Source organism: Dasypus novemcinctus, chromosome 7 (genome assembly GCF_030445035.2).
Source record: "Dasypus novemcinctus isolate mDasNov1 chromosome 7, mDasNov1.1.hap2, whole genome shotgun sequence".
Lineage (NCBI taxonomy): Eukaryota > Metazoa > Chordata > Mammalia > Cingulata > Dasypodidae > Dasypus > Dasypus novemcinctus.
The window spans coordinates 83645431-83671583 of record NC_080679.1 but is presented as its reverse complement, the minus strand read 5'-3'; the positions used below and the strand labels follow the sequence as shown (position 1 = coordinate 83671583).

The following is a 26153-nucleotide window of genomic DNA, read 5'->3' as shown; positions in this document are numbered from 1 at the left end:
TCTTGCAATTATCAGGTCTATAAAAGTGTTTTGCCTTATATAATACTACCCTCACTATATAATATGAAACTTAGGTCATCTGTGTATATCAAGTCTTTGAACAGGGACTGTTTCTGATACTCCCAATGACTTCTATTTCCATCACAAGTCTGCTTTATCTTCTCCTTCCATTGGGCTATGTATGTGTGTTTTTGGCAGTAACTGCCAATATTTTACATGTTTTCCTGCAGCTTTATTGTCAAGTAACTAGAGATAATTGAACAGAAAACTCATGCATAGTTTTCCAACTGAAACATACAAATTAAAAACTTTCGTAATACTATTTTCATAATGGAGATAACCATCTCTAAATTCATACTGTTTCTTTAAAAAGAGAGACCTACATATTCAATGATCACCTTTACCCATTTCTTACTAATATTATATTAATAAATGATATGTATTCACATTTAAATGCACCAATAATTTCAACTGGGAAAAGCACATACAAAATAGTTTTATATAGATATGTACATTTGTTAACTCTCAAATCGTTAAGTGGTAACTTGCAGCTCTGTTATATAGTTTTAGCCAACAAAAGCACTGGATTCTTTACCACACTGATTTCTAAGGATTGTTTTCAAGCTACTCTTAAAAAAATCTTTAACTCATTAAATGAGTGACAAATAATGTCTTAGAATGGTGCAGTGAATCTTCATAGAAATTTATAAAAACAATTATAAAGGAAAAGTGGTAGTGTTCATCCTAATACCTGATGATGGACGTTACTTTTAAGAATATAACAATAAAAAAGGCACAGTAAATAAATGTTTTTGCTAAATTACTCAAATACATGGTTATTATCTTAGACCAGATATAAATAAACTATATAACCTAAACACATTCTGTTGCACTGAAAAGCATGTTTCTTTGACATGAATCACTTCATATATGACTGGCAAGGGAATAATGTTATAATGCAGAAATTACATCAGTTCTTGCACAATTTTCTCTAGCATATTGACTTTCTGCAACTTTCAGGGGCAGTTTTTTCACAATTCCAAGAGAAAAATATTAACAATAAAAAAGGACCTTAATACTAATATTTAGTCCAAGCAGGGACTAGTGTAGGACTCTAAAGAACTATTATTAATTTGAATCAAATGTTTTATTCCATCTCAAAGAAGAACCATATGCCTCAGGGTTTAAGACTGCAAAGGTCTGATTAACTACGATTTTAGATGCAAATGCCAGTAGAGATTTTACTGGGCCAATATCTTTTTATTGGGATTCTTATTGTTTTATTAGTGCTCTAATTTTTAAAAAAATCCACAAGTTTTGAGTGATCTTCCCTTAATAATTATCCCCCATTAAACTCTGTTATTTTTTTTTAACACAGTTTTGAGAAGAGGTTTCATCTATTTTATGGAATACATCTGTGATGTTTTAGCACGTTTGCTGTATCTAAATAAACTTAATATCTAAATATAATCTAAAAATTTATATAACTTCAATATGTAACTGTATTATCTTGAATATAACACTATAACATATAGACAAAATGCATAACAACATAGACCAGAACCCCAAATTCTATTTTACTAGAATATAATAATAGTAATATATTAGAATAAAGTAATTCTATTCATCAAATTACTAAAATGGTCCTTGTACTTTACTTGAATTACATGACTATGATTGAACCTTAACTTTTGGACTAAAGGATTAGTTTAGTTTACCAGCTTGTGTATACCAGTTTATAAACTTTCTTAGATATAATCATGCAATTTCTTGGGAAAAAATACTTACCACTTAGAAGAAAAACTCCCCCAAAGAAGTTCCCTTATCTTCTTTCATATTATGGAAATAGCATTTTCTTAGAAGTATTTAGCCTGACTTCAAAAAGTGGAAGCCATACATCAGACCATAACCATAAGGAGAATGCTAGATGATTTGAATGTGCATTTCTCATTCCAAGAAGTCATTCTTACTTACTCTACATTCTTTGTCCAGTCTGGAGGGTTACTCAGGGTCATAAATACACAGTTGGTCAAAATAGTACACATGATAAGCATGCTGAATAAAGTAAATGATAGTTAAGGAATAAATGCTATTATGTTATTATGGCCATTTACAATTTATCCAATATAAGAGATATTAATCAATACATGTTAACTGTGAAATTAATCTTACTTATTTGCTTTAAAACAATGGCAAAAATAATAAAGTGCGAAGTCTGTCACCTGTCTTGGTCAACTCTTTTTTCATTTTGTATCATACCTTCACAAAACTAAATTTAATAGAGATCTCTATTTGAAGCAAATGGGAATTATTTTACATTCTAATTAGCTGTGTGAAAGAGCACTACCAGGGTAAATGACCATCCTTTAGTAAGTTTACAGTATAATATAGATATAAAAGTTACACTGAAGACAAATCTAAAATCTCCATTACTTGCAAAAGGTTAATGAAGGCAACACAATAATTTTGACAATGAAACTCTAGTCTACTAAAATATTATACTGATATATTTTTCCTTATATAGCTGAGAATTCTGCTGAAAAGAGATACTTTAGGAACTTTGCATTGATGAAAGCAGATCTTCTTGAGTATGCAGCATAAGAATAAATGGAGTTACTATTTTTGCTGATAAGTTAGAGACAGTGGGAAACTCAACAGGTCATGGAGCTTCTTCCTGTATGTAGTCCATACCACACTTAAGCCACCCCACAGATAAGCATTATTTTGGATGGCTTCCTAAGGATGACCCCTTTCTCTTGAAATCTCAAACCAGACTTTACTGCAAGGACATTTACACTATTTTGACGTAAATCTTTTATTTTAAAGTGTAAATACAACACAAAGCCATAGAATGAGTGAATTCAAACACACCTCAAAAGGTTATCAGACCCTTTCATCCTGCCTCTAAGTTAAATAGTAATTTGTCTCTTCTTTTAGTTTTTACATAAACTGGATTATCATTTTTGAATCTGCCTATATAAAATGCCTGTTCTTGAATACTGTGTCAGAAGATCCCCTTTTTATTTTATCATTACTTACTTGGGAATTTTCTTATGAGCCATACTGACTCAGCCATTTTACATACATTTTTTATTACAATTGTATACAGTTTTGTTAAGTTCAATGACTTTTTAATATGTACTATAAGACAGAGGCCCATAGTAGGAGCTTAATAAATATTTATCAAATAAATGAATGAATATACCGGGTGTTGGGGATACAGAGCCAATTAAGGTGCATAAGTTTCAATATTTGGTAATACAGATAATAAAACAAACCACAATAGACTGTGCTCCTTTAGCAATGTTTACATATATGATGTAATTGGGGTTAATAAAAGTATGAAGGAGATTTACTGTTGTTACTACTACACAATGTGTTTCATTTATACATTCACTATTATGCTTACATTTTTACTTCTAGAATCATAATAGAAAACCATAGAGCATAAATTAAACTAATAATGTTACCAATAATCTCAAAGAAATTTTATAAATATTTTTAAAAAAGAATGGCATTTTCTTTAAAACCAGTGCTAGAAAAAGCATTTAGACAATTCACACGTAAAGGATATGAATGTACCAAAATCTTAATAGCAATTTTCCTAACAGGGTTTAGTGGAGTTAAAATATACAAGGCAGAGGTGGCACTGAATCGGAAAATTGCCTTCCCTTTATTCAATACTATAAAAGTCTGGAAAAGAAAATATGAAAAAGCAATTACTAAATTAGAAATTTGGCTTTTTTGAAGAATTTATACATGTGAAGAACTTTTTACCTGATTTATTTGTTCAAATTTGTTGTTTTAAATTAGTTTGTATAACATAACTATAAACATGGTAGATATTTTTCCCCTCATTTAACGTACAAAAAAAAAAGATGTGATGTACTATTATCTAATCTGTGTCTAAAGTGCCAACTCACTGATACAAACTGAAGGTCCTAAACAAAATATTTCACCAAGTTGTAAGGTAGCTTTGCAGTTTTCCAATTCTAGTATGTCTCTGGCTTTGGTGACTTCAAATTATTCTGTACACATTGTTATTAAAATAATCTTTTATAAATATTTTAGTTACATCAACTTATAAATTCAGTTTATGATGTTTCACTATTGTCCCTATAGTAGTTCTCCCAGCTTTAAAATGTTCAAGCAGACTGAATAACTTGGTTTTACAGGCTCTATAGATTTTATGGTAACACTGAGAAGGGATAAGTGCACTGAAAATCAGGCTAAAATACATAATTTCTGGGTGCATTTAATTTCAAAACTTCTATCATCTGAAATCTACATGTATTAAATTATCATTTAAGCTATGCTAGCTAGTGATCGAGAGATTAACTATCATATCTCTAGGCTCATCTTTTATTATTTTTTTCCCAGCAGAGGCATCTCTGCATCTGTCAATCCAATCCACTTGCCAATCACACTCAAAACCTATCAACCTCTCCCTCAGTGACTCTAAAAATAACGAATGTCATAGAATCCAAGAGAAAGGCAGAACCTGAGAGGTCCTTTAATGCAAACTCCCACACATTTCGGGGAAATATCTCCATAACAGATCTGACAATAAGGTCCCACCTAGACTGACCCATTATTAGATCAGAGATTCTTAGTCCTGCCTGTATATTAGAATGTCCCTGGGAAGATTTACAATTTGCCAATATTTGACTCTACCCCAGACTAACTAAATCAGAATTTCTGGAGGCTGGCATATATATGGGTATTTTTCAAAATTTCCTCATGTGATTCTAATGTGCAGCCAGGATTGGGAATCTCTGCTCTCTAGGAATGTCCTCAGCCATCAAAATCATCTCTATCATGTCTTTCCAAATAAATCAAGCTGCTTTCTGATTACTCCCTAATTTTTCTACTTTACCAGTAAGTCTTAGTATATTAATTTGCACTCACTTACATGTTGCTTGTAATTATAGTCAAGTAGCAATTTAACATGTAGGGTTTGTTACCCGGAGAACTGGGTTAGAAGTTGTTATAAGCCATTCAGCAGAGAACCTGCAATCTACTTTTCCTCCATTTTTCACAGTATTTAATAGTGTGGTTTGCAAATAAATACTTGTTTTAATTAAATGCGGGTTTACCTGTAAGATGCCATTTCCTTTAAGACATCTATTCTATATAGCCATTTCCTTAATAATATGTTTTCACCCTTTTAACTAAGGGCTTTATCCCATATATTCATGTTCACTGACAACAAGCTATATTTGAATAGGTAGACAAATATTTATATTGTGAGTACAAAAGTCAGAGAAAACAATTTCTCTATTCATTGCCCTTTTGTATTTAAGATCAGAGAACCAACCATTTTCTATGAATCCAATTTGTGAACAATTTTATTAAGAGGATAAGTAAACTCTTCTTTCCTAGAAGTGGGATTATGCACAAGGGCAGGTTGATTTTGGGAAGATTGCGCTTGAAGCACAAATACATTCAAGAATTTTCTTGAATTCATAGGATTAGGACATTTAATATTGAGTCAGACAATCTAGATGCATTTAGGCAATAAATTAGAACAGTAACATGTAAAAGTTCAATTCAATCTTAATTTACAGTGTGTTTGATCATGTTTTTTAAAACAATTTCTCTGAAGAAGCATTTGCCACTTGCAACATTAGCAGAGGATTTTACTTTGAAAGATCTCCAAAAACAGAGGGAATAAAAATGAACTGTCTCTCCAAACACTGAATCCTCAGTTCCTCCTGCAATATTAGCCTTTGCGGTATTAGTGGAATTACAGCTGAATGCCAAGGACCCCTTTGTTGAGTTTACAAGTTTTTTGCACAGAGCAGACCCTAAGAACATTACCACAGCTTATCTCTGGAGAAAAATAATTTAATACAAAGAAAATCTGGAGTTCTGAGAAATGAGGACTAAAAATGTTTTGTGTTGTAAAAGAAGAAAAAAGGTTGAAATTTGGGGCTCTGCTGTTATTGAAAGATGTATCTAAACTGAAAATTAAATGAGAGGATGACGAATGATTGAGGGAGAGATAAATAATGTTAAATCAAATTGGTTCCCAAGCAATGATAAGTTATTTGCATATTAAATGAGTTATGCCAGTAAAGCCCTTATACACAGCAAGGGCACAACAGATGTTAGCTATTATAATTATCATCACTCTCACTATTAAGCTATTAACTTTGTTAACTTCAATGCTACTAAAAATGCATTGTGATATTACTCACCTAATTAAATTAGCTATATAAAGTGTATCCTTAATATATGGCAGGGAACAGTTATATAATTCTTTGGAGTTTTACAAGTGCCTTTCACCTGCATTATTTCATATAATTATCTCAAGCTTCATATCATATTTTTTAATTCCAGAACTTCTTCCATTAGCTCGCTCTATCTTAAGAATCACAAACTACCTTTTCCTTTAATAGTACTTCAGTCTTCTACTTTACAGATATGTCATAAGGAAAACAGTGCAGCCAATGGTAGGAGGGTGGCTAGATGTCTCCCAAGATGGGACATGGTTACTATGGACAAATCAGGGCCCAGATTTAGCTCTAAGCCATGGAGACAATGAAAACTGACTTTGTCAGCACATGGGAGAACAATTCTGTTCCCTGGCAGCAGACTCAACATTCACCAAGCTTGAAGGTGTGACATAAAATCAGAATGCCAATTTCTTTATTTACAATGAGCTATATTACTATCACAAGGACTGAAATAATTGCATCCGCATAACCAGCACATTCTCTACCTATATGGGAAGACAAATTGTAATCACAAGTTTCCTTACTGAGAATGGAGTCCAAGGAAGCTGGTTTAGTCAGTGATGGAGAATGTTTAACAACACCGGTTAGGGAGTCCAATATAGCCATCTCCAAAATGAGGTGGCCCTGCCATTGGAAGTTCAGTCCTATTGCTAATGGTCTTTCTCCTTTGGAAAAAAGCTAATGTTTTTCTCTATTATTCTCCTTTTTGTTGTTGTTGTTCCTTAATGTTTCCAAGCTGACCAATTCCCTTTCTGAAGGATACTTCCTTTCTTAACTAGAAAATACTTTTAATCATATCAGAGCAAACTATTCCTCTGTCATTTGAAGGTATCATTGCAAATATTTACTTTAACTCCGTATCTCTCAGAGATTTTCCCCCCATTTTTTTGGAAGGGATGTTGTCATCATCTTATGTGTTAAATAATATAGTAACTAAATTTCTAAATTTTATTAATTCTAGAGTATATTACTAGATTAAATTATTTTATATTAATATGAATATAAAAAGCTAGAAAGAAATAACATGATTATTTAAATTGTTTATATGATTTTAAATAAAGCATTTTGAAGCTTTACTTCTGAAAGTGTGACTCCTGTACTAGCATCATCAGTACCACGAGAGAGTTTGTTAGAAATGTAGTATCTCAGCCCCTACCTATGGAATCAGAACTTTAATCAGATGCTCAGGTGATGTGTATATACATAAAAGTTTAAGAAGCCCTGCTTTAGGCAATAGGGGCTACTTTCATGTCTTAATGGTTAATTGCCATTTCCTCTAGCCATTGCTCATCTTATAAAGTTATATGCAATTTAAAAAATATAGATGGAAAAGACTTGTAAGGATTTTTAAATTGTCTATTCTTGACCTATTCTTCCCTCAGGATAATTTATTGTTTTACAATTACTTTTTAATTTTTTTCTTTATTAGAGAAGTATGTTTATAGAACAATCATGCATAAAATACAGGATCCCCATATACCACCTAATATTAATGCCTTGCATTGAGGGTGATGTTTTAACAATGTGGGTGTTCTAGAATCTAGCCTATCACAATTACGTAAGACTAGCAGTAGCTACCAATCATATATCATATTGGTGAACAAAAGTGTATCTTTGGGAGAACATGCTTCTCAATGTATTATCTTCTTATCAGAGGATGCTAAATAGAAGACTGCTTGTTATCTTGCAGAATACAAATCTATTGTGAAACAACCTCAAGCCAAAAAAAGAAAACCCTCTAAATTAAGTACAGTACCTGCTCATGACCTTTTTTAAAGCTTTTATTCTGTTGTCTACCATGTGCTTAAATATTTCAGCAATAACAGGTATTTTGCTTTGTTGATTATTTTAATTTTGACTCTCAATTACTGTGAAATTGTAGAAATTGTTCTTATATTTTTATATCTTCACTGTAGACAACTATTAACTTTGTTTCATATAAACGTTTGTTTATAAAACTGCACTTAAATGAGTGAAAATAAAGAGTATTATAAAGTCTTTAATGAGAGAAAAATATGGTTCTGTATGCAAGTAAGCCCCAGAAAAATACATTAAAGTCAAGCATATATATGTGTGCTACTGGAAGTATAAAATCAATACTCACTTTTTTATTGATGTAGTATGGGTCCAGGTCCTCCAAGGGCTCTGATACCATCTCTGGAGGAATGTCTCCATAAATAAATGGAAGGTTCTTTCCAGCTTCCAAGTCACTATTTGGCTTTGGTTTGTCCTCCTCATCATTGTCTTGTTCTCTTTTGGGCTTCTTGGCTTTTTCTTCTGCAGCACGTTTTTCGATAGCAGTAAGAGATTCTCTAGTAAAAATGTGGAAGCTTTCAGGTCCTGGGGGTACCAGCAGTGTCTGTGCCATCTTTTCATCCTGCACATTTAATTACGTTTAGCTTCTTGCATAAGAATTGCCTACAATTTTTAAAAATGCATGACAGGAAAGAAAGTGAGTAAGAAAATCAATCAAGATGTCATTTAATGTTTCTCCTAGTGCTTTTTTAAAAAGCTATAAACATGAGGTTGTTCTTTTAGTGGTCCACTACAAATTTTAATTTGGTTACATCATCTTTGTATCTAATTTTCAATAAGGCAATTTTATACATTTGTCAAAAGTATGTTCTGAGAACTTTAAGCCAAGATATATTTTTATACATGCTTGATAAAAGATTAATGCCAGTAATGCTTGCCAATAAAATTGCTGACAAATGCATTATTTCTCTTACATCCTTCTGCCCGTTATTACTCTTTTTACTACTTACTAACTCTCCCAGTATTGATATATTGGTGACAATGAAATTATGGTAAATCCCCAACTAATAAAATTTCGAATAGTAAAGGAGTTGAAGTTCACCTAACCCAACCACTGTTCCGATTGTCAGCATCTTTGACAAATGGTTTTCCAGAGAAGGTCTGACCACCAGTGAGACTGTTAACTCATTGCCTCCAGAAATAGCGATCATTTTTTCATATTTCCTTTCTTTTATTAAGCTGAGCTCTGTCTCCTCTTAGCTTTTCACCTTGGATCCTGCTGTGGCACCTTTTGAGGCAATACAGAACATGTTTACTTCCTTTTCCAGTCTGCTGCCCTTCAACTATCCCAAGACAATTGCCATGTTCTTCTTGAGTCTTCTTTTTGGTGAAATGGTTAAGAGTATGGACAGTGGAGCTAGACTCCTTCTGTTTTCTGAACTTGGCTCTGCCACTTAGCTGTGTGACCTCAGAAAACTTAACTTCGCATTGTTTCAGTTCTCCCGTATAAAATGAGGATATTAAAAAAATCAAAATAGGGTGTCATAAGGAATAAAGGAGTTCATTTATGTTAAGTGTTTGGAATAGTTTCTGGAATGTTGCAAGCACTATATTAGTGTCAACTACTATAAGTTAATTGTCCTTAGCTCCTCCCATCATTTTTCCTTTACTATGGCTTAAAGTACCCTTACATTTCAAACTTCTCTCCTTTAAACGAGCTGGTCAAATACTAGAACCACAATTGAACACAGAGCTGAAGGAATGGACTGAGTGTGCAGAGTACAGGACAAATTTGTGCGTACCTGTAACACAGCTGGGAGAGGAAAAGAGGGAAAGTAGCTATGTAGAGTGGCCCTGCTCAGTTCTCTAGAGAAGGGAAAAATTCTGTATGTGGGAAATGTGACAGAATTGTAAAAAACACAAGAAACCAGCTACATAAATTACTAAGCACTAGTAAAAGTTATTTTTATTTTGCACTCGGCCAAAAAATCTCATTTTTAGAATCAAGATAAATAATAGAAACAATGACAGCATATGATGAGTATACCAGTCATCCCATCTTGTGGGAGCATCTACAACTACTGCATCAAAGGAATCACCAAAGTAATCTGTGACATTTTCCCCAAACCCAAATGCCTCCCTCCCTCCCCCACACTTTTTCTATTCTCCATAGTAATTTATCCCTAAATGTTCTTCTAATTCTTGGCAGTTCACTGCATGGATATACTGAGCTTACAGATGACAAGAATCTCTGGATCTTTTATTCACATAAGAAAAAAGATATAACCTACTATAATATTATTGAGTTTACATCTGAATTACTCCTAGGCTATGCTGGGACTTTCAGCTTTCCCCCCAAAACAGGAAATGAGATTTGCCCAATATTTGGAGAACATAAGACATTAAATAATACAGTGAACAGAAATGCAGAGCTTCATAGCTTCACCTGCAGCTTTGCTGTTTAGAAACCTCTCACAAGTCTTTGGTGATTCTATTTTAATTTTCTTTTTTTGCTCTTGTTCTTTGTGAGCTTATTATGCAGGGCTCTTGCATAATTTTATATTCATATTAGAGCAGACTTTTAAACATTAATTCCTACCAATTCCTTGGAATACAGATTATTAATGAATACATATGCATCACTATTTATTTAAATATATCAAATTTGATATACAAAATTTCTCCAGAATTATTCTTGCGGGGACAAAAATGATCAAAAAGATCAGAGGGGACTTTCTTTTTGTTCAAAATCAAAGTCCCTGTGTGTGGGAGTATGTGGGAGTAAAGCAAATGCATCCTTCTGTTAATCAATAGGAAGATTATGATTCAAAATATCCTATTACATGATAGTACCAAAGTACTTCAAAGCTGCCAGAGACCTTGGGAATCATTTATTTAAGAACGCCTACCATATGGGAGGGTCCAGGTTTCAAGACCCAGGGCCTTCTGACCCATGTGGTGAGCTGGTCCATGTGCAGAGCTGCCGCGCACAAGGAGTGCTGTGCCACGCAGGGGCACCCCCACATGGGGGTGCCCCATGTACAAGGAGTATACCCTGCAAAAGAGCCGCCCTGCGAGAGAAAAGTGCAGCCCACACGGTAATGGCACCACACACATGGAGAGCAGATGCAGCAAGATGACACAACAAAAAAGATGCAGTTTCCTGGTGCCACCAAGGGTGCAAGCAGACACAGAACACACAACGAAAGGACACAGAGAGCAGACGATGGGGGAAGCGGAGAGAAATAAATTTTTAAAACTAAATCTTAAGAAAAAAAGAAAGAATTACTGAGATTGTACTATGTATCAACATTGTGCTTGGACTGGGCACCCAAGGTCCTGTCCTGAAGAAGCTTACTGTGGAAGAGAGAAATGTTTATAAAAGAGTTATAATACAATTCTACACAGCGGTGATTTTCTGAGGTGTATAAAAGGAAGCAATTATTCTGCCATGGGAAGAGTAAAGGTTGGGGAGGAGGGGGTTCAGGGACGTTTTGTGAACTAGTTGAAATTTGACAGGTAGCAAATCGTGGTAGCTAGGAGAGGACTAGTAGGAAGACAGCAGTAGGGACAAGCTAGGCAAGGGAAAAGCATGTGCGTGGACACCTAGACAAGAAACAGCAAAGAGGTGTTTGGAGGGAACTCTAAGCAGTTCATTATGGGTAGAGACCAACCTGCACAAAAGGGAAAAAGGATAAGACCGGAAAGTTAGGCTGGATATAGATCTCAAGGGCCTTGTAAAATATACTAAGGTTAGCCATGGGGAATGAAGGGCGTGGTCAATTTGAATGTTAGAAAGAAGATTCATGTGAAGGGTAGACAGGTGAAGCGTGATTCAAGAGTCCTGGTCCTCAAATGTTTTGGTTTCCAGAGTCCTATATGTTCTTAAATTTATTGATGATGCCCAAGCACTTTTGTTTATGGGGTCATTTATCTCTCCACATTTACCATGTTAAAAATTAAACCAGAACATTAAAAATTTGTATTAACTTATTTAAAATGGTAATAAACCCTTGCATGTTTACATAAACAACCTATTTTAATGAAAACAGTGATATTATCCCAAACTAAAAGAATTTCGTGAGAAGAATGCTTTACATTTTGGCAGATCTCTTTACTGTCTGCTTTATGAAATACAGCCAAGGTTTTAATATTTGCTTCTACGTTCACTATTTTGTGATACGTTGTTTTGATTAAAGGATCTGAAGAACCACCCCCCATATGTGTAGCTGAAAAAGGGAGGAGTATATTAATCACCTTTTCAAGTAATTGTGAATATTCTTCTTTGATACTATACCAAAACTATACAAGTGATAGTTTCTTAAGTTAGTTTCAGTGTGGAATCTAAAAACATATCAGTGGACTTTTTAACTATCTTGCCCTTCAAATATTAAGCATCTCTTAACTCTGCATCATTTTGTACAATCATGCATGGGTCACTGGATAAGCATCTGCCCACTGTTATGAGATCTTCCAAATTTGTATAAATTTCTTTTTATAATATCTAAAAGTCACATTTGTATAATATCTTTGTATAATATCTAAAAGTCACCAGATGTTAACTGCTTTCACCAGAGAAGTCTTAACGTATTAGAAGGATGTCAACCTCCCAGTGACAGGTAAAATCTTCGAAAATTCCGATTTCCACTTGAAAGCTCAAATTTAACATTGGCAACAAATGGTGTCATTTGCTTTTTCTAAAGTGACAGGCTTTTCCTTTATTCATATTTGAGAAAAATAACTAACAAATATCAAAGTCTGAATAACCATAGTATGTCAGTCATTCTTTGAAGTGAAAATTGTATTCATGAAAAAAAAAGTACCTTGTTTAGCTCCCAACTCAATCACACAAGTGCTTTTTCTTGAGACAGCCATTATGCTTCAGTATACAGCAGAATAGCTTTATGTATTCTTCCCATTTCATCATACAGAACATTAAAATGACTTGTTCTTTAGAATCAAGATTAAAAACTTTATAGTAAGCATTGCTTCAAAGAAGAAGTTCTTAAGTGAAACTGCAATTTTTTTCTTACAGAACTGTGAGACAGTGAAAAATATAATAACTACTACTACTCTTTGTTTTCTGTTAAGGTACTAGCAGTTTTATGCCATTATTTTTGCAAATGCCAAAACAGTGAAAAAAGGCAAATAACATCCAGGCATTATTATGAAAATATTTTAGCCCTCACTGTTCCCTCAAAAGGGGCTCATGGATCCATACTTTGATAACCACACTTTGAGAATAGCTGTGCCATAACAAAGGAGTTGGGCACCATTCTGCTAAAGGAGAGGGGAAGAGGACAATCTACAGCTCAAATGCTTTAGGACATGGGCTTGGGGACAGAACTGGATCCAAGTCCTGGCTTTGCTACATTCTAGCAGAGTGACCTTGAATAAATGGTGTGTCCTTTAGAATCCCTAAGTTCCTGATCCTCGTAAAGAAGATAATGACAGCAATGACTGCACATATTCACATAGTTAATGTGACATTGAGTGAGAAACACACCCAGAAGGTAAGCACAGTGTCTGAAAGATAGTTGACCATTTGTATGAGGGGGGTGGGTGGAGGGAGGACAAATTATGGCTGAAAGAATGTACTCAAGGTACAATTGAGAGAGAGAAAATCAATGAAATTTTATGACTAATGATCTGAAAGTTGAAGAAGAGAGACGGGGCAAGATGATTCCCAGGTTTCTGCCTTAAGCCACTAACTTTCGTTAGCCCAAAAGAGAAAAAGTTGAGAAGGTGTGTAGGGGATGATGATAAATTCTGTTTAGTTTGAGATGCGTGTGAGACACGTAGGTATGTAATTAAATTATGGGCCTGAGACTCAGGAAAGCTGTCTGGGCTGGGGAAAAGGAAATTAAGGAGTCGCTGATTGAAGCTGAAGTTACGAATGTGAATGGCATTGTGTAGGAGAGAAAGGTGGAAAGATAAAGAGGCAGAACTCCTTTACCTATTAATTTTTAAGGAGAGAGAACAAAGAGGATATTGGACAATGAAGACAAAATAGTTATATAGCAGCCAAAAGTGGATTTTCCAAGATGATAAAGCATGTGTTGGATTTGACAGTTAGGTGAAGTTCCTTCCTTTAAAATAAATGAGGAAGCAGGCCCAGAGAAGCAAAGTAATCATCACTAATTTATACCAACTGACAAACAGAAATTGTTGCTTTGAGGTGAAACACTTTCAGTACATTTTATTTTGGACTGATTTCCCCTATTATAGTAGACATTTTTGTATCAACTCTTACTATTGTGTGATTTGATTTAAAAAGTCTAAGCTGTGTGTGAATAATGACTGAAAAATAGATTTTTATAGTTTAACTCAGTTTTCCAAGCTCACTTATCAGTATGCTGTGATACTGGGATAGGCTTATGAAACTATCTGATGCCATCCAAAGTACAAACTTAATATTTGTTAGTGAATCAGAATCTGAGGGGAAAAAAACATAGTAATCATTTGGGATATTCTGTGGCATTAGAGAGACAAAGACAAATTTTTTTTCATTAGTCATATGGCTTGTGGGTTCTCACTCTGCCTAATTTTCCAGAATAGCAGACAGTTTGGTGAACTATATTGGTTATAACTGTTACTATCGATACTCTCTCTCTCTGTAAGATTTTTATGATTATGTTGCAGACAAAATCAATTTGTTCTGGTCTGTTACCCTGGAAAAAAATGTTATGTCGGAAGGCTGTAAATTTGCCATCTTCTGGGATGGAAAGTTGCTCTGTCTCATACAACTTAATATAGCAAGAAAAAACTGTCCATGCTTCATGTCCTTGATGATGAGAGAGCAAGTTGTATTTTCTCAGTATCAACAAAAGAGATTCTTGTAGAAAGGAATTCTCTAGAAGACATGATAGGGCTAGTCATTGTCTAATATATACCACATTTCCTAAAAGCTAGTATTTTATCTAAGGTATACCAAGAGCACATTATAATGATTACCGTTGGCTATTCCCTAATGCAGAACTAAATACCACTGTTCAGATTTCAAAAGAGTTTTTGAAAGGATACCTGGTTGGTATACCTACATAAGCAGTGGCTTTGTGGATTAAATAATATTAATAGATAATATTCTATTGAATTTTTACTATTTTTCAGGCAGTCTAAGTAATTTGTGCATATTGTTTCATTTAATTGCCATTACAATCTTATGGAGTTGGCAACATTATTACTCCCATTTTAAAGATCAAGGAATTTAGGTACAGGTAATTTGAATAACTTTCCCAAGTCATGAAGCTAATAAGTAAAAGAGCTAGGATTTGAACTAGAGAGTTCAGAGAAGGAGCCTGGGCATCTGTGCCTACAAAATAGGAACATGCTTAGTATATGCTGAAATGGAATTAGGATACATCAACTGCCTGTTTGGGAGGCTACTATTACAGAGTCCTGGGTTAGGAATGGGGTATATAATCTAAGAAATATGGCAAAATAGTTCTTGCCTTTATTTTAATGCAGAAGATAAACGGGAATGTATTAATAGCAAACAAAACCCACAACATCAATATGCGTTCACATATATGTTTTTTTAAAAAATGGAGTTATTTAAAGGTAAATTAAAAGCCTAGGCTAGCTTTTCCTATGTCTTGTACCACTTGCTCTCAGTGTTTCATCAAGGAATTCATTACCATTGATCTGAATAAATCTCTCAGGAAATTAACTCCATACCAAGGACATCACTGTGCCATGGCCAAATAAAAAATGGTGACTTCCTCTACCATCGCTCCCCTCCTGTTAGCTAAGAGCATGATTGCCCACACATAAATATTAACATTAATTTTTTAACTGTTTAATAAAATAATCTGTTTTGTTCTTTCTCTACCTGGATTCAAAGTCATACCCCTGAAAAAAATAGCTGAGTAATAAAGCACAAGCTTATATCTGTTTCCATAATAATTTTTATTTTGGAAATAATAATCAGCTTTCAGATGGTATTCCTGTGACTCTGTCCTCACCAGACAGCTATGGGCTCAGAGATAACTGCTAACTAATAATGATTAAGCTAACACAATAATAGACAAATCAGCATAATTGGTTTTATTAGCTCTTAAATTTTTCTATTGGATGTTTGCAAATTGAAATGAATTGTGTATTGGACTTCCCAATATCTATTCTACTGCAGATGCCTCCTCCAAGTTCCTCGTCAATCATTGGTTAAGGAATAGGGATGCGATCTGATTCTGGCCAATGGAAGATGAGGGAAAGTCTGCCAGGTTGGTATCCATAAAATGTTTCTTCGCTCCCAAGAAAGATAAGGAGAAGGAGACAGGATTCCTTATCCTCTGGACCTTATCATATCAGGAGATGCCACAGACACTGCTTCAGCCATCTAACCACCATAAGGAGAACCATTCTGAAGGCAAAGCCAACAAAATGAAGGTGGCAGATCACAGAGACAGATCTGCCCTTGGGTCCTTGATGAACCGCTCAGCCTTTGGACTCAAACAACCCCTGCACTGCTTGTTATGTTCAATAAACATCTTTCTTGAACAAGATGATTTAGTCAGTTTTTCTGTTCGTTGCAGCTGATACCCCAATCAAATAATATTCCTTGGGTGGTCAAAAACTTGGCTAGTCCAGAGGCCAGCTCACAACTAAATACTAATTGCTTATTTGGATGTATTTTACCCCATGCAAACAGGCGAGCTTGGGATCCAATTACCAAATAAATATAATAAAACTCAAAGTAAATACACTCCTGGGTAATTTACTAACTACACAGGACATATATCTCTCTTAAAAGAAAAGAAATTAAAAAGCTGGGTTGGCGGCACTCTTCCCTACATCAATAGTTTTTGGCATTGTTCCATTCTCTGAGGTCATCTTCCCCACTTCTACATCTATGTTTGCCTCTCTGGAGAAACAAACTAGCCAGGAAGGGAGGGGGATCACTCTTCTGCCTTCCTTTTGTATAACTACTCTTGTTAGCTAATAGAGATTTCAGTTTACTTTTCACAAATTTATACCCAGTAGTAGTTTAAGTACCTTAGATAGTTACAGCATTTTCTTCTGGAAAAGGCTCCAAGCCCCTTCTGTAAATTATCTTATTTGTCTTTATAATATCCCTAGAAGAGATTCTGTGTTTTTTTTCCAGTAGGACAGTCTGCCACAAATCCTTGAAAGATATCTCATCCCCGACAAATTCTGGCATGGCTTGGCTTCAGCTTTCTTGCTCCATGATCTGTGTAGAAAAAGGTGAAGTTAGTATAGCATCTTTGGCATTTTGAAAGAAGTGGATGCCCTTGCTCTAAGCCTGCATTTCAGTACTTTTGTTCACTTACAGCTTTAGATAAAGAAAGCAAGTTTCCTAAAGCAGAATATTTGCTTGTTAACAGGAGCATTCTCTCATGTGCTTAAGGAAAGATGGACCAGGAACCTGCAAGGATCTTGGGGTGGAGTGAAGGCTCTCCTTTCTTTAGCAGTCTTGATTCACTTATTCTTTCCTGAAGAAGTGCTGTAGTGGCAGAGCATCTTTCTATCTTTTACCTCCTATTTCCTTTCCTCCTTCCCCCTCTTTACTTCTTCCCCTTCGCTTCTTTTCCTCAAATAACTCAATGGCCAAGGAGGTAGATAAATGGTTAACATTGGTGCTTTGGATCATTATTTCCGTTCCTTTTCTAGCTCCATTTCCCTTCTACCTAAAACGCCATTTAGTTGGTTTACTAAAATGAAACTAAACCTAATTCAATGACTTCTAAGAATAAATTTCAGACAAGCCTAGGTAAAAAGCCAGCATGCTAAACCAAAGCATAATACCAAGCCAAATATAATAATCTTATGCCATAGTCCTTTCAGCTGCAACTACTAGCAATGGTTTATCCCAGTTAAAACAATAGTGAATATTTCAAAGGACAATATATATAACTTAAAATTCAGAAATTGATTTCACAATGCAAGGTATTGGTTAGGGTGAGGTATGAGAGCCCTGTATGTTATGCATATTTGTTTAGTAAGTTCACAACTTGTACTATACACTTATTGTTTATGTATGTTTATGTATGAGTGACACACTTCAACAAATTTTTTAAATGAAAAAAAATTTTAAAATATTATTTATTAATACTTCAATTCACTTAAGCAATGCTCATAAACCGAACTGGTCATGGATTATCACCAATAAATCTCCCCTTACAATGTACTATAATACAAATCATTAAATCTCTCTTTTTTCTTTTATACTTAATCTATTAAAATCTTTGTCTCCAGATGGGACCTCTTTCCTAAGCCATTGATCTATTCTCTATTTGGTTACCAGAGTGATCTTTCTAAAATATTTATTCTACCATTATTAAAATTTGTCAGTGGCTCTCATTGAGTTACAATCACTTCAGCAAAGTGTGCAAGCTTGCTGCCTGCCTTGCAGGCCTTGGTCCGTTCTCTCTTACCTCTCACTTCATGGTAACACCTGGCCATGACATTCACTAGTTATGTGACATTGAACATGTCAGTGTTCATTAACCAGTCCAATTTTTAGTTTCCCATCTATTAAGGGGATTATAATATCCATCAAAGAGGGCTGCTGTTAGAAGTAAATGAAACTATGTATACATATAATGACTTGTGGAATAGCTGGTATACAGAAGGTTTTCCATAAAAGCTGGAGGTGCTGGTATTAGTAAAAATAGGTAGTAGTAATGATAGTATTTTGTAGTTATTATTGTTATCCTGATTCCACTACTTAGCACCTGTTAAGACCATGGTCAAACTACTTAAATCTTTGAACTTCGGTGACCTTTTTCTGTAGAAAGAATACTACTACTAATAATACTCATCAGATGTGGACATTGAAACATTAAATTATTAAAATAAATTTATAGCTATTCAATAAATATTAGCTCCTTTACTTTACAGTCACAAACAATAAATGTTACTTCCCTTTTTGTCATAGCACATCACACATCATGTAACTAGGTTTTAAAAGCCAATGTGTCCAGCCTATATATAATGAGCATGATGTTAGATAATCATTTTATCAATTTAAAGCAACAAATCACAACTTTTTACCCCAAAGTATTTAAGATCTCTTCTCTGGGGACACGGAGTAGGGAGGATAGAGAGCAGACAGGGGTGGAGATGGAGGAGAGAATAAGAAGTTAAAGAGGGACAGGAGAGTAGAGTTTGAGAAAGCATCTCAGAAGGTTCTGATTTGCTTGAGTCTTCTTTCTCTCTTCTTCTTACTCTATGAAAATCTCTGATTTATGGAGTGAGAAAATATAAATTATGGTCTAGGCTTTAAATGGGAGAGATTTTTTCCAGTCCCAATTACCCATTGGAAATAGCAGTGGTTTCTGCACACAGCTTCATGCTCCAATTTAATCCAGAACAAGCTGCATTATATTTTAATAGCATCTCTATCTCACTCAACTTTTAAAGGAGGCCATAGCTTATAGGTGAACTATAATACAAAATTGAACTCCTTGATTAAGAAGTGAATAAGAACTCTAGACTTTAGCAAGAGTAAGAGTCACTTGGGCTGCTTGTAAAAGATGTTCAATCTCTGGACAAACTGAAAGGGATACCTAGGTTAAAGCCAAAGGATCTTCATTTTGACAAGCTCCCCAAATGAATTTGGGGCACGTGGTACATGGTCTGCACATGGAGAAAGAATGTTCTCAATGAAAAGGGATTACTAGGAATATGAAACGAGTGCGTCTGAAATTTTGTTCAAATTTCCCCACTAGTAAGTAAAAATAGAAGCACATTAGATCTCATGAATTTTATTTTACTGTAGGGAAAGAACAAAACCAAACAAATCCTAAACGTTGTATATAAAAACACAAACTTTATCCCAAGAACTAATCTGAGGGAAGACTTTATTGCTTAGGACATAGCTTAAGAGGCACTAGGTAATAGGCTCAACAGATATCTTAAATTTAATTTTGCAAAAGGCACATACAAGATTTAATCAAATACGTTTTATACTGATAGCTAAAATTAGTTAAGTTCAGTGAACTCCATTTAGAAGGTGATTAGATAAGATGGTTCAGAAACTTTGCTTTCAGGGAAGTGGATGTAGCTCAGTGGTTGAGCACCTGCCTCCCACATGAGGTCCTGTATTCAGTCCCTAGTACCTCCTTAAAACACATATATATATATATTTTTTTTTTTTTTAAAAAAGAAACTTTGCTTTCAGATTATCTAACACAAATATTGGACCTAGAGATCCTCAAAAATTATGGTTAGCCTATTTTTTAAATTATCTTAATAGAATGCCAGCATTTTAGAAATTAAAAGCAATTTTTCCATTCCACAAATAAGGAAGTGGAAGCTCAAAAAGTATGACAGATGCTTTACCCTGAAAAGGGTAGGTGTCATGAGCTAAAGACCCTTGGCAAAATTTGCTTTAGTTTTATTTTTCTTAACAGACTTCTATTTTTATAGAATTTTTAATTTAATTGAATTGAGTTTAATTGTTTATATTCTCTTTTGTGTTATTTTAAGTTTATCTTGAAAATTTATTTTTTAAGACTTGATAGTCCTCAATGGGGTTGCTTTTTAATCATTGTTAAATGACTAAAACCATTGCTGTTTTTAACCATTTTGACTTTTTAGTTTATTATTTTTTACCATTTATGCTATTTTATTTTCTTTCAATCTGTTTTGTCTTCCTTTATGATGATGACATGATGTACCTGCTTCAGAATTTTTCCAGATTAATCCCCTTTCTGTCATGCATTAGGCTGTAAACTCTAGGGAATCAGTAAGCACTTTAAAGTGCTGAAGCAGATCTAAAGATGCTCACTAAGGAACTCGCAGATTTGCCAGCTGGGCCCTGGTTGCATGTCCTACACAGTGAAGGGGGCAGCTTTCCATCTGGGTGGGAACAGCGGTTGGCTCCTCAACCTCTGTAACAGGTAACAGTTCTAACTTTATCAACTCATTTGGTTTCTAAGGCTTGTGGTCCTTATGAAGGAGGTAACTTCAAAAGGGCTAATCACCATGATATCAGGAGGTGAAATTCTGAAATTTGCCTAGGAAGCAAACCATATATCTGTTCCTCTAAGGCAGAGGTTCTTAATGAGGGGTCCATGAGCTTGAATTGAATTTAGAAAAACATCATTCTTGTGGAGATGTGTTGGTGCAGGTGTGATGTATGAATTAAATAATACACAATGTAGTATGGACTTAGTAAAGGGTCCATGGTTTCACCCGACTGGCAAAGGGGCCTATGGAACAAAAAAAATTAAGAGCCCAAGCTTTAAGGGCTCCAGGGATTCTCTTTGGGTCACATTTGACAATCAGGCTTTATGGCGGCCCATCTTAAAGTCTAGGATTTCTTTCTTTGAGTTGTATAAATTCATTTCTGTACGTTCTTTCAAAGCCTTGAGACTGCTGCTCAGGAGACTCAGATCTAAATGTACATTTTAAAAGAGTAAATTGATTAACCCACAGTCTTTAATAACAGATTTATCATATACATATTTTTCCATTTCCTTTGTCTTCAACTCCCATTGCACATGGATTAAAAAAAAACAATATACCACTTACATCAGTTTTTAAATAGAGATGGAGCATAATAAAATGCAAATCCCTTAAATATGTGATTTTAAAAATTACTCTTTATTAAGCATAATTTTAATGTTTCCATAAACAAGCCATTTTTCACAGATAATACTTAATTTTTTATGAAAATAAATATTAAAAACTGAATTTGGAAGCACAGTATTCTAGAATTGATTCTTTCCAGATCTGAATTCATCTTTCAGACCATCCAGTTTCACCAATCTATAGTTTATAGCATCAGATTTTAGCATCAGAATCACCTGGAAGGACTGTTAAAACAGCTTGCTGAGTCAGTAGGTTTGTCTGAGGCCTAAAAATCTGCATTTCTAACAAGTACACAGGTGAAGTTGATGCCGTTGGCCCAGAAATCCAACTTTGAGAATGACTGATTTATAGAACTGAGCCCTTTACATTTTTTGAAGATAGAAACTTATTTTCCGTTGTCAGTCACGTCTCTGTCATTGTTATGAATTCTCAAAGATGATAATGAGGGCTTCTTTGGCCTCATTTGTTCCTTCACTTAATATCATGTGGTATAATTCCTCTGTACTTGGAATCTTGAAATGGAGTATTTCATGAAAGCTTGCTAGAGTTTTCTGACCGTCTCCCTGCTTTCAGACCTCCAAACAGCCAGAATGGTCTTGGGGAAACAGAAATCAGATGAGGTCATTCCCCTGCTCAGGACCCTCCCAGGAGCTACCCAGAGAAAAGGCCAAAATCCTTACAAATAACTATGAAGTCTTATGATCTGGCCTTCCAGTTACCTCACTAAACTCACCCCACTCCCTGCTCCTCTCAGTCACGCTGGCCCCTGGCCGGCCTCTGTAACTGCCAAGCACACATAGACTGTTCCCTCTTCCTAGGAGGCTCTTTCTCTAGGTAGCTGAACAACTAACTCTCTTATTTCCTGCAAGTCTTGGCCAAAAGCTGACATATTCAAAGAGGTCTCCTTCTTTTTCCCCACTAACTACTTACCCTGGATTCCAAATCATTTATCACCAGATTACATGTTATATCTTTATTTGTAATGTTATTATTCATTTTCTGTTTCTCCTGATTAGAATTTAAGCCCTGAATGGGCTAGAATTTTTGTCTTTTCTGGTCTATTTTGTTCACCAGCAAATCCCACTTGCCTAGAACAGTGAATGTACATAGTAGGTGTTCAACAAGCATCTGATGAATAAATGAATGTTTTTATTTTGGTGTCTTAAAATTTTTTTAACAGTTTTATTTAGATTTAATATTTATAAATTCAACACACATGTATTCTTCAGAAATCATGTATGTTCTATTTATGGCAACATATTTATAGTAGCAAAATCTGAAAAAAACAGAAATATCCACCAATATGAGATTGCCTAAATAAAAAGGTAAGATTACTGTAGCCATTGAGATGATAAGCCATGAAAGAACTCTGTGTAGAAACAACAAAACCCAAGTTCTTTTGAACCATATTATTTCCCAGCTATATAGTCCTATTTAATCTAAATCAGCCTATATACATTGAAATCCTGTCTCTCTGAGATAATTGTATAACTATGCTGTTTCCTAGACTCTCTTTAAAACACAGAAAATTGAGGACTGAATGCTTTATTCAAAGAATTTCCCATTCTGAAATGTCTTTGAGACATAATAATAATGGTAATAGAAAACACTGATTGAGCCCTTGCTATGTGCCAGGCACTGCTTAGCTCATTTAATCTTCACAACCCTATGATATAAATACGATTATTGCCGTCATTTTGCAGATGAGGAAACTATAAGTTTTCGAGAGGATAAATAACTTACCCAAGGCTACATAGTTAATAAAAATGTTTCCAAGAAATGCAGCGACATTTTTCCTTTGGAAAAAATAATCAAAGGCCCTCTAAAAATATGGTATCAATCTACCTCTTTTGCGTCATCTTAGTACTCTCCTACATATATACTCTTCTGTAGTGAAACTGATCTACTTGCCATTCCTTGAAAGGTTCCGGTCTCTACTCTAAAAGTATTCCCTTCTCCTAAAATATCATTCACCTGCCTGTTAAAAGCCTACCTACATTTTGAGCAGTCAGAGTGATTTTGCCTTTCTCTGAACACCCTTAGCAGATATATTATTTCTAAAATTCATACAATTATAATATTCTGTCTAATGTTGCTACTGAGGATGTGGCTTATTGCTTCCACCACATTTACTGATAAATTTCTTGAGGATAAGGACTTATTTAGTACCTACTGCAATAAGCAGGAAATTACTAGGTATCAGGTGAATACACTTACCTAGAAATTCTAGAACTATCCTGCCCAAGGTGGTAGCCACTTGCCACCCATAGCTATTATGCACTTGGAAAGTGGCTGGCGCCACATGTTGAGTGATAATATTTTGGCATGTTGGGTTAGATATCATAAAAAGAATCAATTTCATTTGTTTCTTTTTCCTTTTTTGACACTAGCCTCTAGAGAATATGAAAGTATATACATATTTCTATTGGATAACACTGGTCTGGTATAAACATTCCTCTTACGCCATGACTCTCCTTGAAGTGACCAACTCGTGAACAAATGGAGTAATTAAGAAAGAGGGAAGTCCCTCACTCTGAGATGTTCTAAAAAAGGGGGGTGCTGTCTCTGGACATATAGTTTTTTTTAATTTTACCTGAACAGAGGGTCATTTTTGTCATTAAGTGATAGGCTTTTGAACCAAGAAACAATATAGTGAAAAAGCTACATTTTCCATAAGCAAATATTCTATGTATCTATGTGCAGTAGGGTGGAAACCATATGTAAATCTGAGTATAACAGAATTCCTGGGAGCTTTTGTTTTGAAATAAATTGGCCATGTGGCAAAAAGAAAGCAAACAGCAATAGTCAATCCTTGATCCGTATTCTTAATTTAATATCAGTTTTGCTTCATCTGTAATAGACAGCACTATGAGTTACCCTCAGCCACATTTCCCCTCCGTTTTGCTGGTGCTGTGTTCTTTAGGCAGTTTCTTTCCAGGCAAACACAGACTGTTTACCGACTGTAATCAGAATGACAGCCCATGTTTTAACATCTGAGTGCTGAGAGTCGATTGCCTTTTTCGCTTGGCAACCTGAGGGAACTTTAGAACTGGGATCTTGAGGTACAGCTTGGATCACATCAAAATGGTCTTTACATTCTCCTTCTCCACATGTTACCTGTGCTCCTTTGAGGTTTAAAATAGAGAGCGCATTGGGATTTATATCGCCTGGAGCAGAGAAATTTTAATTACTGCCTGCAGATCAGTGACAGTGGCAAACCCCACTGGAGCACAAGATGAATTAGGTGGGTCTGAAATTTGGCTGTAATGTGATTCTTCAGTCAGTCAAAACTGGCCAAATGAGGAGGCCTCTCTACTAAACATGCCCTGTGAAGACAAGATTAAAATGCTAGGAGGCTCAGCACCTGAGATGGGGCCACAGAAGACAGTATAATATAATGGAACAATTTTTAGAAACAATTTTAATGAAAATATAAGAAAGAGAGGAAGAAGATAGAAAGGAATGAAACCTGAAGGTAGACCTGTCTCTGCTATCATGTGTTGTGATACGTTGAACAAGTCACGCAACAACTCAGGTATTTAGTTTCCATATCTGCTATAAAAATAAAGGGTAGTGGTGGAAAATTGACTACTCAACCTATACTGCCAATTTTATCTCTAAAATTCTATCAGTTGTCTACACTCTTGAGCTCTGTACTAGCTAGGGGTTCATCACTCTGAGAGAACATGGATTTCAAGTAGGGCAATAACCTTATAACCTACACAAAAGTCACTGAATGCTTAGATACCATGTTACTAAGGCAGGCTGTGAAATACCCACTAAAGAATGGGTATATATTTTAAAAGAATACCTTAATGGATCAGGTGCTTGCACAAGTCATCTCCTGCTCAAAAATAAACTATTCTTTCAATGAATAATATTTTGGATGCTTTGAAAAGAACTATCCTCTCGAATCCTTTCTTACTCTAGATTTTTCAGTTCTGTATGCATGATGTCTTCCTGAGATGCTAATCCAAAAACTCTTCCATCTGAGAAATTCTACACAAATGTAGTTGAACAAAAACCACAACACTTAAATCTGGTTTTCAGTGAAATATGAAAAATCACTTGGTTAAATACTCCCCTAAATATTAGGGCCTTTTGAAATAAAGAAAAAGTGAAATATCTTTCCTAGGATCTGAATTCAGGACCTAGAGAGTCTGTGTTTTTCCTTCAACTGCTGAGCACTTCACTGACACCAAAATAGAGCAAGGGACTGTGTTCACTGCCCTGATTTAAGTGTTGATGATGCTACTTACTGCAGCAGGAAACATAGAGTGGAAGGTTTCTGCATGGAAAAGCAGGAAAGATGCTGTTTGGCTCTCAATTCTCTTGAGGATAATGGAGGACCAGAATGTCACAGGTAAGAGAAAATTTCACCTGATGTAAAATTTTGTTTTAGACAGGGATTGCAGCAACAAACTGCAAATGAGAGCCAAGAAACCTGGAATGGACTGTTTGTCTTCTCCCTTCCCATGATGGAGGATCCAGAAAGTAGAGAGAGAGGTTAGAGAAAGGGCAGCAATCCTGAGGAGAAACTTAAGAAGAGTTAAAGGGATAAGAAGATAGGAAGGACAGGCCTGGCATCTGTTGAGCCCCTAC

General features: G+C 35.1%; 1 protein-coding gene across 11 annotated transcripts in view; it reads right to left on the bottom strand.

Moving 5' to 3' along the window:
* SCN3A (sodium voltage-gated channel alpha subunit 3) overlaps nt 1-26153 on the bottom strand; it is a 119832-nt gene that overhangs the window by 84706 nt on the left and 8973 nt on the right. For all 11 annotated transcript variants that reach the window (XM_071216341.1, XM_071216343.1, XM_058300733.2 and 8 more), the window contains exons 2-5: nt 16989-17184; nt 8344-8657; nt 3575-3693; nt 1975-2064 (exon numbers count right to left, since the gene is read on the bottom strand). In XM_071216341.1, the coding sequence (XP_071072442.1) occupies nt 1975-2064; nt 3575-3693; nt 8344-8607 (473 nt within the window). In that variant the 5' untranslated portion in view covers nt 8608-8657; nt 16989-17184. The remainder of the gene's footprint in view (nt 1-1974; nt 2065-3574; nt 3694-8343; nt 8658-16988; nt 17185-26153) is intronic.